A 16,196-nucleotide genomic window follows, 5' to 3' on the forward strand; every position below is an offset into this window, starting at 1 on the left:
TTTTTCGAGACAGGGTTTCTCTGTGGCTTTGGAGCCTGTCCTGGAACTAGCTCTGTAGACCAGGCTGGTCTCGAACTCACAGAGATTCGCCTGCCTCTGCCTCCCGAGTGCTGGGATTAAAGGCGTGCGCCACCATCGCCCGGCTGAGACAAGGTTTCTCTGTGTAGCTCTGGCTGTCATGGAACTCACTCTGTAGCCCAGGATGGCCTTGAACTCACGGAGATCCACCTGCTCTGCCTTCTGAGTGCTACTACTACCCGGCTCAGTGTGCTACCCCAGGACCATCTGCCCAGGGAGGACACTGCCAGCAGTGTGCGGGGGTCCCTCACCCCAGTCATTAGTAAATAATACCCCACAGACTTACCTACAGGCCAGGCTGACTGAGTCACTTTTCTCAATTGAGAATCCCTCTTCCCAGAAGAATCCCCTCCTCCTAGCTTGTGTCAAACTGACAGAAAATGAATCAGCATTTCCTGTAAGGTTTCCTCTACGGTTGACTTCCACTGGATAGAATACACAGTTGATAATGTTCTGCCATAGTCAGTGAAACAGTTCTTCAGAACTCCATTTTTCTCAGATAGATAATGTGAAAACAGACATTTTGTCTCTGCCTCTGTTGGGAAGACAGCAGACCCTTTATTAAGACTCCTGTCTTGGCTTTCCAGGTGAACAAGAATGACATCAGGAAGAAAGTACGGCGCCTAATGGGAAAGTCCCACATTGGTCTTGTATACAGCCAACAAATCAATGAGGTGCTTGATCAGCTGACCAATCTGGTGAGCATACCAGACCATCCCTTGGTTTACCTCCATTCTGCTTGTCATCTTTCCCTAGTGCAGGGCTTCCACATGAAACATTTCTGGCCATGTCACTATGCATCCCAGTTAATCCCTAGTTTTGAGAATGGGGCAGTAGTCCCGGTGAGGTTTTCTGTTCAGTGTTGGGACTCTTAAGTACTCCAGCTCTCATAGGATAGCAGTTTCTGTGGAAGGTCTGTGAATGTCTGCAGATCTACAAGATGAACTCTGTCTCACCACAACACTAAAATGCCTCTTTTAAGAAAATAAAACAGAAAACAGAGCCAAGCGGTGGTGGTACATACTTTTAATCATAGCACTCAGGAGGCAGAGGCAGGCGGATCTCTGTGATCCTCTGTGGCTTCTGAGTTCGAGGCCAGCCTGGTTTACAAAGCTTTTTAGAAGTTGCCCCTTTCCAATGCTCACCTGTGAGATGACATTTTCTTTGGCCTAAGCCATACACTCAATAGTTTGAGTGCAGAAGCAGATAAGAGAATTTAGCTATTTTCTCTTTCTCCTTATTGAGACAATATCTTAATAAGTAGTAGCTCTGACTGTCCTGGAACTTGCTGTATAGACCAGGCTGGCCTCAAACTCACAGAAATCTTCCTGTCTCTGCCTCCCAAGTGCTGGGATTAAAGGTGTTTGCCACCACGCTCAACTACATTTTTTTTAAACAAAGACAACTCTTGTTTCTTTTATTTTATTTATTTATTTATTTATTTATTTTTGGTTTTTCGAGACAGGGTTTCTCTGTAGCTTTGGAGCCTGTCCTGGAACTCCCTTGGTAGACCAGGCTGGCCTCGAACTCACAGAGATCCGCCTGCCTCTGCCTCCCGAGTGCTGGGATTACAGGCGTGCGCCACCACCGCCCGGCTCTTGTTTCTTTTATTGATATTTATTGAGCTCTACATTTTTCTCTGCTCCCCTCCCTGCCTTTCCCCTCCCTCTTCAACCTTCCCCCAAGGTCCCCATGCTCCCAGTTTACTCAGGAGATCTTGTCTTTTTCTACTTCCCATGTAGACTAGATCTATGTAAGTCTCTCTTAGTATCCTCATTGTTGTCTAAGTTCTCTGGGATTGTGGTTTGTAGGCTGGCTTTCTTTGCGTTATGTTTAAAAACCACCTATGAGTGAGTACATGTGATAATTGCCTTTCTGTGTCCGGGTTACCTCACTCAAAATGATGTTTTCTAGCTCCATCCATTTTCCTGCAAAATTCAAGATGTCGTTATTTTTTTTCTGCTATATAGCACCCCATTGTGTAAATGTACCACATTTTCCTTATTCATTCTTCAGTCAAGGGACATTTAGGTTGTTTCCAGGTTCTGGCTATGACAAACAAAGCTGCTATGAACATAGTTGAGCACATGTCCTTGTGGTACAATTGAGCATCCTTTGGATATATACCCAAAAGTGGTATTACTGGGTCTTGAGGGAGGTTGTTTCCTAATTTTCTGAGAAATCGCCACACTGACATCCAAAGGGGCTGTACCAGCTTGCATTCCCACCAGCAATGCAGGAGTGTTCTCTTTTCCCCACAACCTCTCCAGCATAAGTTGTCATCAGTGTTTTTTATCTTGGCCATTCTGACAGGTGTAAGATGGAATCTCAGAGTTGTTTTGATTTGCATTTCTCTGATGGCTAAGGATGTTGAACATTTCCTTAAGTGTCTTTGAGCCATTTTAGATTCCTCTGTTGAGAGTTCTCTGTTTAGGTCTGTACTCCATTTTTTTTTATTGGATTATATGATCTTTTGGTGGCCAATTTCTTGAGTTCTTTGTATATTTTGGAGATCAGACCTCTGTCTGATGTGGGGTTAGTGAAGATCTTTTTCTATTCCGTAGGCTGTCGTTTTGTCTTGTTGACCATGTTCTTTGCTTTACAGAAGCTTTTCAGTTTCAGGAGGTCCCATTTATTAATTGTTTCTCTCAGTGTCTGTGCTGCTGGAGTTATATTTAGGAAGTGGTCTCCTGTGTCAACACATTCAAGTGTACTTCCCACTTTCTCTTCTATAAGATTCAGTGTGGCTGGCTTTATGTTGAGGTCTTGATTCATTTGGATTTAAATCATGGTGATAGATAGGGGTCTATCTTCATTCTTGTACATGTTGATATCCAGTTATGCCAGCACCACTTGTTAAATATGCTTTATTTTTAACATTTGATATGTTTTGCTTCCTTGTCAAAAATCAGGTGTTCGAAGATGTGTGGATTGATATCCGGGACTTCTATTTGGTTCCATTGGTCCTTCTGTCTGTTCCTATGCCAATACCGGGCTATTTTCAGTACTGTAGCTCTGTAGTAGAGTTTGAAGTCAGGGATTGTGATGCCTCCAGAAGTTCTTTTATTGTACAGGATTGTTTTGGCTATCCTGGGTTTTTTGCTTTTCCATATGAAGTTGAGTATCATTCTTTCGAGGTCTTTGAAGAATTTTGCTGGGTATTGCATTGAATCTGTAACTCTTGTTTATTAAATTGGATTTTGATTTGTTTGTGTGTGCATGGGTGTCAGAGGTCAGGCTGCTGGAGTTCTCTCCTGCTGTGTGGGTGCCCTGCTCCTTTACCTGCCGAGCTTTTCGTCAACACTTTTTTATTTTGTTTTGTTCTATTTTATTCTTGATGCAGGTCTCACTGTGTAGCACTGGTTGGCCTGGGACTCAGTGTGTAGGCCAGGCCTGCCTCTGCCTCTTAAGCGCTACTATTAAAGGTGTGTACCTTATTTTTATTTGTTTTTTTTTTTAATTTTTATTTTATTTATTATGCATACAATATTCTGTCTGTGTGTATGTCTGCAGGCCAGAAGAGGGCACCAAACCTCATTACAGATGGTTGTGAGCCACCATGTGGTTGCTGGGAATTGAGTTCAGAACCTTTGGAAGAGCAGGCAATGCTCTTAACCACTGAGCCATCTCTCCAGCCCCCTTTTATTTGTTTTTTTTTTTTTTTACTTTTGTTTTTTTGTAGCTTTGGAGCCTGTCCTGGAACTTACTGTATAGACCAGGGTGGCCTTGAACTCACAGAGATCAGCCTCCTGAGTGCTGGGATTAAAAGCGTGCGCCACCACTACTCGACTTTTTTTTTTTTTTTTAATGAGTAGGGGAATTCCTGGTTCTTAGTTTGCTAACTAAGAATGGTCTTCTTAAATTTCTGATCTTCTAGCCTCTACCTTCCAATGTGGAGATGACAGGAGCAGCAGGGCCAGCTCCTCCCTCCACCTTCCAATGTGGAGATGACAGGAGCATCAGGGCCAGCTTCTCTCTCTACCTTCCAATGTGGAGATGACAGGCACATCAGGGCCAGCTTCTCCCTCTCTGTTCTTTATTTTTTAATGGTAGTTTGTTTTTTTTTTTATTAATGATTTGCTTATTTATTATGTATATGGTGCTTTGACTGCTTGTCTGTCTGAAGGCCAAAAGAGGGCGCCAGATGGTTGTGAGCCACATGTGGGTGCTGGGATTTGAAACAGGACCTTTGGAAGAGCAGCCAGTACTGTTAACCTCTGCGCTGTCTCTCCAGCCCCTTTAATGGTGTTTTTAATGTAACCCAGGCTAGCCTCAAACTTGTGATCCTCTTGCCTCAGCCTCTAGAGCGTGTGGCACCATGCCCAGCTCAAAAACGCAGCTACTTTCTCCTAAGCCAAACATTCAAGAGATTTGAAAATCTCTTGCTATTCTTTTTATTTTTTTATTTTATTTTATTTTATTTTATTTTTTTATTTTCAAGACAGGGTTTCTCTGTAGCTCTTGTAGACCAGGCTGGCCTTGAACTCACAGAAATCCACCTGCCTCTGCCTCCCAAATGCTGGAATTAAAGGCGTGCACCACCACCGCCCGGAGCTATTCTTTTTATTATTGCTGTTATTAGGAGAAATATATTTTATAAAAGGTATGTTCTTTTTCATATGCTTGGCTACCAACAAATTATTTTAAATGAATTAATAAGCATTAAATTTCATTTATATTTCTAGAATAGTGAATATAGCTATAACTCACAAAAATAGAAGTTCTTTGAGATTTTCAAGGAGGCATAGGGACCCTAACTCTAAACAGTCCTTGGTTCTTCCCTGTGGCCATGGTGAGCAGATTGAGCTGAGTGGTGGGCACTGCAGCGCACGCCTGTAATCCCAGCACTCAGACGGGTGAACTCTGTTGAGTTTAAGGCCAGCCAGGACTACACAAAGAAACCCTATCTGGGGGGTGGGGTTGTGCTAAGGAAGCTGTTGGGAATTTAATTGCTAAGTGAGACATTTTTATTCAGATTTGTGTGTAAGAGCAACATCTGAATGTTTCTAAGTATCTCTTTTTCCTTAGAATGGACGTGATCTCTCCATCCGGTCCAGTGGCAGCCGCCACATGAAGAAGCAGACGTTTGTTGTACACGCAGGGACAGACACAAATGGAGATCTCTTCTTCATGGAAGTGAGTTCTGGTTTCCTGTCAGACACAAGAAACCCTGAACCAATGCTAGGCTTTATTTCCTATTTAATCTTATTTATCCTCACAATCTGTTTATGATTAATTGATCAAGTTATTATGCAAATAGTTGAGTAACTAGATGTTTCCTCACCATGTCTTTTATCAGGATTGGATATGTGACATAATTGCATTGCCCGTGAATAGGAATTTTGCTGAAGAAATTTGATTTCTGCCTTGAGGGCATCTAGACCCTTGGAGATCACGTCTCCTGGCACATTTCTCGATCGCTTGTATTTCATATAAACTGTTAGTCCAGCAGAGATGCTTAATTTCAGATTCAACATCTCGGCAAGAACATTTTCTAACTATGTATTTACTTATTGTGGCTTCATAGGTTCACCTCTGTGTTTATAGGGTTCATCTATGTCTCCTTTTAAGTGTGCAAGTGTGCATGGGGTGTTTATGACGCCGGTCTCACCATAGCTGAACTGTGTGTGTGTGTGTGATGTTGCTGTTAGCCCTCAGCTCTGAGAAACACCTGGCCAAGTTCTGATGTCTGCGGGAATATCTTGCTTCCTCCTCAGCTACACTGACATACACACTCCTGCTTCGGAACAGGAGCTATGTGTCCCCTACACTTCTGACTCGGGCACCTGTGTAAGTGGTACCGTTTACTATAATAAGTGATAGAAGGAGTACCTGCCTAGGAGGCGCTGGGGTCTGGTTTGTATGAGCAGTGCTTCAGGTCCTGTATCTGCGATAATTGGGCAGGAGCAGAGAAGAGAGGGCTTGGAGAGAGAAAGATTCAAAGAGCATCAATATGTTCATTCATTGCTTGTGTGTGGATGTGTGGGTCGCCACATGTGTATGAGATCAGGAGATCACGTCATAGAGTTGGTTCTCTCTTGGTCCATATTTACGTGGGCTTGGGGAATCAAGCTCAAGTCTCCACACTTGCTTAGCAAGCTCTGTTACTTGCTCAGGCATCTCACTTCTCCTAATTATTATATTTTCATATCATAACTAGATTGTCAAAGCAACTAACTGGGTACTTTCTCTGTGCAAGTGCTCTATTGTTGAGCTACATCCCCAGGCCTGGCTTTGATGCACATTAAGAATTTTATGCATGGGCTGGAGAGATGGCTCAGAGGTTAAGAGCATTGCCTGCTCTTCCAAAGGTCCTGAGTTCAATTTCCAGCAACCACATAGTGGCTCACAACCATCTGTAATGGGGTCTGGTGCCCTCTTCTGGCCTGCAGGCATGCACACAGACAGAATATTGTATACATAATAAATAAAAAAATATTTAAAAAATTTTTATGTATGCTGGACGATGATGGTGCACACCTTTAATCCCAGCACTTGGGAGGCAGAGGCTGGGCAGATCTCTGTGAGTTCAAGGCCAGCCTGGTCTACAAGAGCTAGTTTCAGGACAGGCTCCAAAGCTACAGAGAAACCCTGTCTTGTAAAAAAAAAAAAAAAAAAAGCATACAAAGAGTACCTTGCTTCTCAACACTTATCATCCCTAATTGAGTAATTTTATATAATAACCATGTATCACTTATGTAATTAGAAAAGTAAGTACTTTATAGGAGTAGAGAAGAGCTAAGAATCAAAAATTTATTGGCTCTAACTTTTTCTCCTTGGTTAAGCCTGCCCTGTGTTTGATAACAGAGCTGATTTCTTCCCATGACTGTAAGATGGAGGCAGGAGATGCGCTCTGAATCCTTGGTCTAGAAAGCAAACAGGAGGAGACACTAACTGATGGGAGCGTGCCTCTTTGTACACAGGCTTCATTCAGAACAGTGTGTCCAGCAGTTCGGTGCTTATGGTCTCCCCTGGGGGGACCCTGAGGACTGGGTAGGAAATAACCACGGGGCTGCTCCTGGGTCAGCGCACTGTCCTTTCCCTGTGGGGCACATGTAGTGTGGCCTGGGACGGGAAACTCTCAGAGCCTAGAACCACTGACTGTGCTGCACGTTTTCCAGGTGTGTGATGACTGTCTGGTGTTACGTAGTAGCATTGGCACCGTTTATGAGCGCTGGTGGTACGAGAAGCTCATCAACATGACCTACTGTCCCAAGACCAAGGTCCTGTGTCTGTGGCGTAGAAATGGCTCTGAGACCCAGCTCAACAAGTTCTATACTAAGAAGGTACTCGGGTCTCTGTTTGAGATGGGGATTGAATGGACATTTAGTATTAAGTGCTGAGTTTCTCACTAGAAAGTTAAAGTTCAAAAATCTACACCTCGGGCCATACTTTAGCCTCCAGCTCTCATGTGGAGTAGCTTACACTGGCCCCGAGTCCTGGCATTGACCTCAGTCTTGGGTAGTAGCAGCAGCCTAGAGCAGGGAACATGGAACCCTGGAAGGGCTCCTCTCACAGGACGTCCCTCCCTGTGCTGCAGTGTCGCGAGCTGTACTACTGCGTGAAGGACAGCATGGAGCGTGCCGCAGCCCGGCAACAAAGCATCAAACCCGGTAAGAAGCGGTTGGCCCCCCTCAGTACCCTCTCCTGACCACAGACACCAGCTTAGACTGTGGGACTCTCCATCTTGCCAGTTAGCTGACACCTTCCCCCTTACCACAGGGCCTGAACTAGGTGGTGAGTTCCCTGTGCAGGACATGAAGACTGGCGAGGGTGGCTTGCTTCAAGTCACCCTGGAAGGGATCAACCTCAAGTTCATGCACAACCAGGTAGGTACAAGCAACAGAACAAGGCTCCTGGCCCCAGTGTTTTGCCTATAATAAGATCAGTTTCCAGGCTCTCAGTGCTCTCCCAGTGAGCAAGGGAGTGCCTTGGGCCAGAGAGAAGTAAATGGCTGAACCAAGAGAGAAACCAAAGGGGAGGGCACAGTGACCTTGGTGAGACACCAGGCTCTGAGCAGATGCAGAGAGTGAGAGCGGGTGGCTTGCTGCCCGTCCACTCCCCACACAGTGTGAGTGAGAGCGTCTCACTGACCCCTATTGCGTGTCTCTGCCTTCCTGTATTCCCAGAGTGTGCTTTGCTTGGTGGTGTTGCTTTGAGAGACGAGACTGGCTGATGTCCTGTGTACTTCTAGTATGCCTGAACCATGTGTGTGTGTGTCTGTCTGTGTGTTTGCCTTTCCTTCTGCTGATTCTTGTCCTTTCTCTTCCTCTGGGTGTCCCACTCTGCCCTGCTCCACAGGCTCATGCCCTTCCTTTGCTGGGGAGTGCTTCAGGATCTTTTGTCCTTATGTGACTCCACCCAGGAGCTGACGTTTCTTTCTCCTCTTGGTCTTCTAACACAGTGCTACTTTTTCTCTCAGTGGACATTCCTTAAGCTAATTCCCTCTGAGGCCAGCGCATCATCCCAGGTCCGTTCCCAGCTCTGACTTCTCACACAAGTGCCTTCCTCCCATCCCCTAATGTTCCCAAGGCTCTGAACTAGGTCCCAATATGATTTCCTGAAGCCCCTGGCCAAGCAGGAGAAACTCGGGGGAGGTGAATATCTGACTTTGAGGTAGCTTTGTCCTTCCTTGCCAGTTTAGCTGGGAAGTTTAGATGTGACACGGAATAGCTGAATGACTGCCCAGATAGCCTGTCTTTCTGTCAGTATATTCCCAGCCTGGGACCCAGTGTGGCAGCATACACATAAAGATCTTAGGGTAGTGCCTTTGTCTTCTTGGACCATCAAGGTGCTAGAGAGGTGGCTTCTTATCCCATTCCAGTGCTCTCCCCTGCACCCCCTCCCCCGCAAAAGAGAAGATGAACTCTTAGACACCCAGAAACCCTGCCCACCTCCTCGTCCAGTCCTCGGTGTTCTCCATCCAGCTGCACACCATGTCCAAACTGCCCTTACTGGAAGGCTTGTCTCCTAGAAGTAACATCCTACAGAGTGATAGTGAAGACTGACTTCTGGGTCTGACTCCATGGTCTGAATTGATAATGGAACAATGGCTTGTGGGCCTGACACATCTTCTGCTACAGAGCAGACAGCTGGGCGAACAGAGCTTTTGCCTTCCCAGTGTGGTTATGCAACTTGGAATAGCAGATGGGACCTGAGGCCCAGCTTTACTCATGGGAAGATCAGTGTTCTGGTCCCATTTCTTCCCATCTGTAAGATGGAGAGGGTGCTGTAGATGTACCAGGTAGATGAAAATGTGTGAAATGCCAGCTAGTGCTCAGCACATGGTTGTCACCGCATACTTCCTGTCCCCTCCCACCCTAAGGACAGTCTGGAGGGAGCTTTGCACCCGTGCCAGCCCTCTGCGCCGGAGGAGGATGTATGGAAGGGTAGAGACCTGAAGGGCCGAGCCGGAGATCCCTGGGGCACCGTGTCCCATGAGTGCTGCCCTGGGGAGAGGGTATGGGAAGGTAGCCCAGGCCAGCACAGGGGCCTTTGGGTGGGGTTTGACCATTAAAACTAATGCCTTCGTTTCTCTCCCATGCTTTCTCCTCCGGCCAGGAGCGGAAGGTACTTGCCCTTTCTGCTTTCTTCGCTCCTTAGTGCTTTTGATTGTGTGTGTGTGGATTCTTATGTCCTCCCTTTGGGAACTAGGTTTCCTCTGGGGCATGGGGCCGTAGCTGGGAGAGTGGGCTCTGTGGGGCAGGGGTGGAGCCTTTGGCCTTACGTGCCCTCCTCCCTCCCTCTCTTGCAGGTTTTCATAGAGCTGAATCACATTAAAAAGTGCAATACAGTTCGAGGCGTCTTTGTCCTGGAAGAATTTGGTAATTACACTATTTTGCTCTTAGGTCTGGACTCACATGGCAGTAACTCAAACCTTGGAGCTCCAGAGGAGGGACTAGGGGATGAAAGCCTCTGTGGAGAGGTCAGGAGGGTCAGGAGTGGCAGGGAAGAGAAGGAAGGATGAAGATAGGTTAGCCAGAGACCCCCGAAGAGCAGGGAACCTTGGACAGGTTGAGTCTAGGATGGCAGTGTGCAGTGCCCCCTACCCTGGTTGGGCCAGCCAGTGCTCAGAAGGTTCTGGGGCAGAGCAGATGGGATCCTCAAGCTCTGCTGTGTTCTGTTGCCTGCGGCCGTCTTGAGCAGCCTCCCCAGCACGGCCCCGACCCTGCCTCTTCTAGAGGAGGGCTTGAGGCACCATAGCAGACTCAGCTGAGGCCAGAGAAGCCTAGCGGGCCTCAGAGGCAGAAGGGGCAGGTGCCCCCCAAACAGGCACTGAGGAGTGGTCTAGTGGGGTCTCGCCCTGGGGCTTTGAGTTCCTGCTGTGTCTGTGCTTCATTCTTTTGTGCCCTCATCGCTGCTATGAAAACCTTCGTTCTCCAGCAGGTAAAGTGACCTCGGCTCGTGCTGCCTTTCCCCAGGCCCCAGCCTTGGGCCCTGTAGTGGGTAGGTGGGCTCCTCCAACCAACTTAGCTGCTTCCATGGCCAGTGGTCCCCCCCCATCTCCCACCCTCTTCCTCCCCGTGCCCCTCCCCCTCGTTCTGGCTCACTGTTCTGAGTTCTCTTCACTGTGCACCCTTCTCTCTTTTGCCAGAGAGATACTTGGGGAGCTCTTCCAGCTCAGGAGAATGATCTGGGGCTTCTTACTCTGCCTTTGATGAGTGTATTTCATGCTAACACTGGGTTCCAGGGATTCTACCTCCCAGGGTCAGAAGAAGGTGTGGCCAACTCTCGTTCTACACCCCCCCAGGGGGGGAGCCATCCCCATCCTCCCAGTTTCACAAGCTGGACCTGGGGGACCCTAATCCTTCCTCTGGCCGGGCATAGCCCCTGCATGGCTGGGATGGGGTGACTCCTAATCTGCATTCTGGGCTGTGAACATGTGTGTATTTGCCTGATGCTCCCATCCATCACCTTCACCTGGGTGCTGTACTCGCCTGTCTCTCTGCTCATTGTGTCTGCTCCAGAGCCCCTGACGCTCTCCCTCACACGGGCAGGCTCGAGATCCTCCTGCCTCTCAGGGAAGGACACTTCCAAGTCTGTTACCTCCTACAACCTTGTGACCCTCTCTGTGGCGTTGTGGGAGGGAATGATATTTATCATGACTAGATTTGTGGGCTCTGATGACAAGGACAAGTTCACGGGCATCTCAGCAAGGTGAGGCACAGGCTAGGACCACTCTCCTCCCTTCTGCAGCTCCTCAACAGCCTGGACTGTGGCTGTACCCAGGCTGAGAACGGTCAGCCCTTCCACCTTGGGCACCCAGAGAAGAGTGTAGATCCCAGCTGTCAAGTAAAGAGTCACGGCAGACCTCAGATGCCTGTCTGAGGAGTCTGCCTGGACAAGGTGGCCTCTGTGGAGGCCACAGGGAAGGAGAGCCCAATGCTGCTGGGTGCGGCCGCCTGCGGGAGGATGACGCTGTTGCTCTTAGTTTTGAACTTTTTGTTTTGTCTCTTGCCTGTCCGGTTTTAGTTCCTGAAATTAAAGAAGTGGTGAGCCACAAGTACAAGACGCCGATGGTGAGTGTGTTGCCCAGTGCGGGCCGCGCGATGGTGCGCAATCTCAGTGTGACTGATCTGCCTGGTCTTCTGTGCCCTGCAGGCCCACGAGATCTGCTACTCTGTGTTGTGTCTCTTCTCGTATGTGGCTGCAGTTCGTAGCAGTGAAGAAGACCTCCGGACCCCACCTCGGCCTGTCTCTAGCTGATAGAGCCAGCCCACGGGCCGCCCTCACTCTTGCTGTTCTTCAGCACCGAAGCTGCAGTGATGGAGAAGGGATGTGTGTGTGTGTGTTCTCTGCAAGCTCCTCCCACAGTTCAGCTGGTTTTGTGTGATGTCTGAAGTGTGTCTTTGTGTCTGTCCATCCCATTCCCTTCTCTTCCTCCAACACCAGACTAGCCTACTATCCCCTCAGGGCTCCAGAGAGTGTGTGTCTGTGGGGCCACTGTGAGCCCCCCAGGAAGTGTTCTGGAGATGTTTGTTCTGTGATTCCATGTCCTTAGACCCTTCAGTTTAGGGGTCCTCTCTCCGTCTTCTGTGATGTGGCACTGTAGGGTACATGACACAGTTCCTTGGGGTCGCCTTCCTGACCAAGGGTTGGGCAGGAGGAAAGGAGCTGAGGGAAGCAGGTGTGAACGGCAGCCTTCCTGCCTCCTCACACCCCTAAACTGTGGCCGCAGGTCATGTTGCTGCCTGCCCTACCCCAGCGGCAACACGGTGTTCCTGGTGTTCCTGGACTGACTGCCATGTGGGGAGTTGGGATCTTTGCAGTGGTCTTCCTGGCCTTTGGCACAAGATGACAGAGGGGTGAGGGTGATGGTCTGCCTGAGAGCCAAGCCGAGTCCAGCATGTGTATCTGTCTGCAGTGTGTCCTGGCTTCAGGCCCGGAGGAGGACATGGACTGGACAGGAGATGAATGTAAATATTTCAGCTCTGCGTTATTTATAGAAAGTGTACAGCTGTGTGATGTGAAGTAAATGTCTTTAACTCTGCTCGCACTCCCTGGCTGCCATGCACTAAATGATGCCTTCTCTCAGCTCAAGCCTGAGGAGGGCTGTCCCCAGTTCACCCACATGTAGGCTCTGGCCTCCCTAGGATGCCAGAGAGGGACCCCTACCACAGGAGGGTTGTAAAGGTCTGGGGTGCTCTGGCCACTGTCACAGAAAAACATAGGTGTGTTGTGGTGTGACCTGGGACTCCTGTAGAGCCAGAACTCTGTGCTCCGGCCAAGTGTGTGTTTTATGTTGAGTAGAACTAAAGTAGTAGCCCACATCCAACCTCCATGGGCAGAGGACCACCACCGTGCAGTCACTCCTAAGACCTGCTGGTCACCAGATTTATAAGGAAACTTGATCTCTGCGGAGGAAAACAATGAAGGTTGCGATTCCCTGTGCTTGCGCTAGATGGAGTGTGTCCCATGTGAGACACGTGGTCGTGAGCTGGGGATGCAATGGGATCTTAATGCCACCAAGTTCAGGACTCTACCCAGATGCTGCCACCTGGGCCACCGGGGTGACGCTCATGCCTATGCCTACAAAGGAAAGCCCCGTGGCTCCTGAGACTTTTACGTCCATCCTTTCCTCACCTGTGGGGGTGGGAGGGAGACTGATGCCCTTTCTAGTGCTAATTAACGTCTCCCGGATACAGGACACTGATTTGGAAAATGACATGCTGTCAAGATCAAGCAAACGCCAGTATGCTTTTCTGTGGACAGGAAACATCAGCCCTTTGACTGCACTGATCTTTTATTGCCTTTACACAGTGAGCCAGGCAGAAGGGCCTTTCCCCAGCCCGCATTTCTGAAGACCACACACTTTATGCCCCCCAGATCAACAGCACTCACTCCTTAGGAGCTATGAAGTCAGTTTCTGCAGAGTTCAGCAGACCTGCCTGGTACAGCTGCTGGCCAGTCCTCCCCAGCCTAGGAGGCACACGCATACACACACACACACACATGCAATGGCAGAAAGGGCGGCTCCTCCAACTCCCTTCTGGACTTCTGGCATCCACCTGTACCTGTGACAGAGGTTGCCTTGTGAGTGAACTGAAGCCCCCTGCACCCCCTTTTCCTGATAGCCCCCTAGGCTCTGGGTCTCAGGTGGTCTGAATACACACCTATTCACCTCTGGGGAGCCACCCTGGTCACTGAGGGACTGTAAGAGAGAAGCAGACAAACCATGGTGTCTTCCCAGCCCTCCAGGAGCCAGCCAGGGTGTTCTAGCAGCCAGAGGTTCTGTTTGAGCTGGGACAGCAGAGCTAAGCCCAGGGTCCCTGCTTTGTCCAACATGCTCCTTACCTCGCACCTCCAGACGGCACTCACATTGTGCCTCACCCTGCAAGTTGGTGGCCCTGCAGACGTAGACACCCCCATCATAGGGGCAGGGCTTCCTGATCTCCAGGGTCAGGACTCCCTGCTTGCTAAACATGCGGAAACGAGCATCTTCTCCCAGGTCCAGGCCATTCTTGAACCAGGAAATCTTGGGCTGTATGACAAGTAAAAGGAGGGAGACCAGGGAAACATCCAGGTGATGGGGAACTGGTGGGGTTCAGAAGGACTGTTCGAGCACCCACTGGAGCACAGACTCAGCCCAGGGCTGAGAGTGAACAGAGCCTTCAGTGAGGCCTTCGGCCCTGTTCAGGGGAAGGCTGGAAGATATCTAGAGATGGACAAAGACAGTAGGCAAACTCAGGAGCAGACTACCCAAAGGGAGCCCAGGAGACCAGCCTCTAAATAGTCTAGCCCAGGACCTTGAGTCCCTACCTTCGGACTACCCCGGACAGCACAGCAGAGGACGGCATTGTAGCCTGCAATGATGGAGCGGTTTGCCAAGGGCTGAGTGAAGCTCGGGGCTTCAGAGAAGTCCAGGGCCTTGTACGTGGGTGGCTCGTATGTGATGCCTGTTGGCGGCAAGTCTTAGTACCAAGAAAGTCACCCCAAGCTAGGCTCCCTTCCCTTCCCCAGTGGAACTCCCCACAGTGGGAGTGATGGTGCGGCACCTGGTCTTGGAATAAAGACGGGCTCCTTGGTGGTAGCGGCTTTGTCACTGGAACCCACCATGTTGTGGCTGAAGACCCGGAAGTAGTAGCCGTTGCCAGTGATGAGCTCCGATACCACGCAGTGAGTGCGACGGTAATGTTCCAAAACAGTGAACCACTCCTGGAGGGTATGAAGGAAAGGGGGGCTCTTTGAGGGTGCCTCTTGTGCCTCTACCCCTATGGTGGAGGAAACCAGATTACTGGATTAAGCAAGGGGAGGACTGTCAGGCCGCAGAGGGTATGTGGAGGCCCAGGGCCCCGGACTCACCATGGACTTCTTGTCAGCTTTCTGTACAGTGTAACCCCAGAGCTCTGTATTGCCATCATCTTGGGGTGGCTTCCACTCCAAAGCCACATTGAAACCCCAAGTCTCAACGATCCGGATATCCTGGGGAGGACTTGGCTTGTCTGCAGGAGACAGATCTGATTGGATCACTGCACGTTCTGAAGCTGAAGCAGGGGGATGCTAGCATATAGAGCCCTTCTGCAGGGGCCGGGTTTGCAGGCTCCCCATCAGGAGATGGATGTACTGAAAGGGAGGCTCTGGGCTACATACCCACGATCTGTAGGACCAGCGTGGCCTTGTCCTCCATGTTCTCAATTCGAACTGTCACCTGGTAGGTGCCCGAGTGGGTGCGGCGGGCAGCCCGGATGAACAAGATGGTGTCCGTGGGGCTGTTACGTATGCTCACCTCATCACCTGCCAGTGGCTGCCCCTCTTTGGTCCAGGTCACCCGAGGCCGAGGTTTGCCCTGGGGGAAGATGACCGGCCCAACCCTGAGCTTGTCTCTGTGCAAGGGCTGGCTGGCACTACACCAGCCACACATGGGACTGGGGTCTCAGGGTCCACAGCCTCAGATCCTTCCACTGTGGTTTCTCCCTTGGGACAGGGAAGGGCTCAACCTACCTGGAAAGGAATGAGGAGGTTCACGGGCTCCCCCACCTTCTTCTGGATGTTCTGGCGCAGGTGTCTGGGCAGCTGGAGTCGTGGTCGTTCTGGGGATTAAAGGGAGGCCCAGCCTGAATGATCTCACAGGTCCAGAGCACGGTAACTAGGAAGAAAGCTGCCCTGGGCCAGATTCTCCTAAGCCCCAGGAGTTCCAGGATGCTATCCACAGAACCTCCCTGTAGTCCTTTTGTTTTGTTTTGTGCATGTGGTTTTCACTTTTTTAGATTTATTTATGTGTTTGAGCATTTTGTCTGCATGTATGTATGTGCACCTTGTATGTGCTGGCAGAGGTCAGAAAAAGGCAGTGAGTCCCCTGGAACGGAGTTCAGGAATGGTTAGGAGCCACGCATTTGGGTGCTGGAAGTCAAACCCTGGTCCTCTTCAAGAACAGCAAATTCTCGTAACTGTTAAACCATCTCTTTCTTTGAAGAGTAACTCATGTAACCTAGACTCGCCATAAATCCCTCATCCTCCTACCTCCACCTCCAAGTGCCAGGATTACAAGTATATGCCACCATATCCAGCTTCACTTTAAGAGGGCAAGCGACTTATTTGGAGTCACGCACCTTGTAAAATGTAAGTTAAGGCATATTCTAGGCTTTTAGAGCCTCTGCCCAGGACTGGTTAAATCTGTT

At 49.5% G+C, this 16,196-nt stretch overlaps 2 protein-coding genes across 23 annotated transcripts in view; one reads left to right on the top strand and one right to left on the bottom strand.

Moving 5' to 3' along the window:
- Madd (MAP kinase activating death domain) overlaps nucleotides 1–12,574 on the top strand; it is a 41,991-nt gene extending 29,417 nt beyond the window's left edge. For 10 of the 22 annotated variants that reach the window (XM_026787775.1, XM_026787774.1, XM_026787777.1 and 7 more), the window contains 10 exons: nucleotides 666–776; nucleotides 5,107–5,214; nucleotides 7,200–7,364; nucleotides 7,619–7,691; nucleotides 7,801–7,907; nucleotides 8,483–8,548; nucleotides 9,640–9,648; nucleotides 9,833–9,902; nucleotides 11,551–11,597; nucleotides 11,680–12,574. In XM_026787775.1, coding sequence (XP_026643576.1) covers nucleotides 666–776; nucleotides 5,107–5,214; nucleotides 7,200–7,364; nucleotides 7,619–7,691; nucleotides 7,801–7,907; nucleotides 8,483–8,548; nucleotides 9,640–9,648; nucleotides 9,833–9,902; nucleotides 11,551–11,597; nucleotides 11,680–11,784 — 861 coding nt within the window. In that variant the 3' untranslated portion in view covers nucleotides 11,785–12,574. The remainder of the gene's footprint in view (nucleotides 1–665; nucleotides 777–5,106; nucleotides 5,215–7,199; nucleotides 7,365–7,618; nucleotides 7,692–7,800; nucleotides 7,908–8,482; nucleotides 8,549–9,639; nucleotides 9,649–9,832; nucleotides 9,903–11,550; nucleotides 11,598–11,679) is intronic. The other 12 variants (XM_026787786.1, XM_026787787.1, XM_026787788.1 and 9 more) reach the window with 5 other exon arrangements.
- Nucleotides 12,575–12,650: 76 nt separating this feature from the next.
- The window catches only part of Mybpc3 (myosin binding protein C, cardiac), a 19,186-nt gene continuing 15,640 nt past the window's right edge, over nucleotides 12,651–16,196 (bottom strand). The window contains exons 26-32 of the mRNA XM_026787854.1: nucleotides 15,520–15,608; nucleotides 15,169–15,364; nucleotides 14,881–15,020; nucleotides 14,574–14,733; nucleotides 14,338–14,474; nucleotides 13,692–14,059; nucleotides 12,651–13,592 (exon numbers count right to left, since the gene is read on the bottom strand). Of these exons, the coding sequence (XP_026643655.1) occupies nucleotides 13,454–13,592; nucleotides 13,692–14,059; nucleotides 14,338–14,474; nucleotides 14,574–14,733; nucleotides 14,881–15,020; nucleotides 15,169–15,364; nucleotides 15,520–15,608 (1,229 nt within the window). The 3' untranslated portion in view covers nucleotides 12,651–13,453. The remainder of the gene's footprint in view (nucleotides 13,593–13,691; nucleotides 14,060–14,337; nucleotides 14,475–14,573; nucleotides 14,734–14,880; nucleotides 15,021–15,168; nucleotides 15,365–15,519; nucleotides 15,609–16,196) is intronic.

The sequence above is a fragment of the Microtus ochrogaster genome (genome assembly GCF_000317375.1).
Source record: "Microtus ochrogaster isolate Prairie Vole_2 chromosome 14 unlocalized genomic scaffold, MicOch1.0 chr14_random_1, whole genome shotgun sequence".
NCBI lineage: Eukaryota > Metazoa > Chordata > Mammalia > Rodentia > Cricetidae > Microtus > Microtus ochrogaster.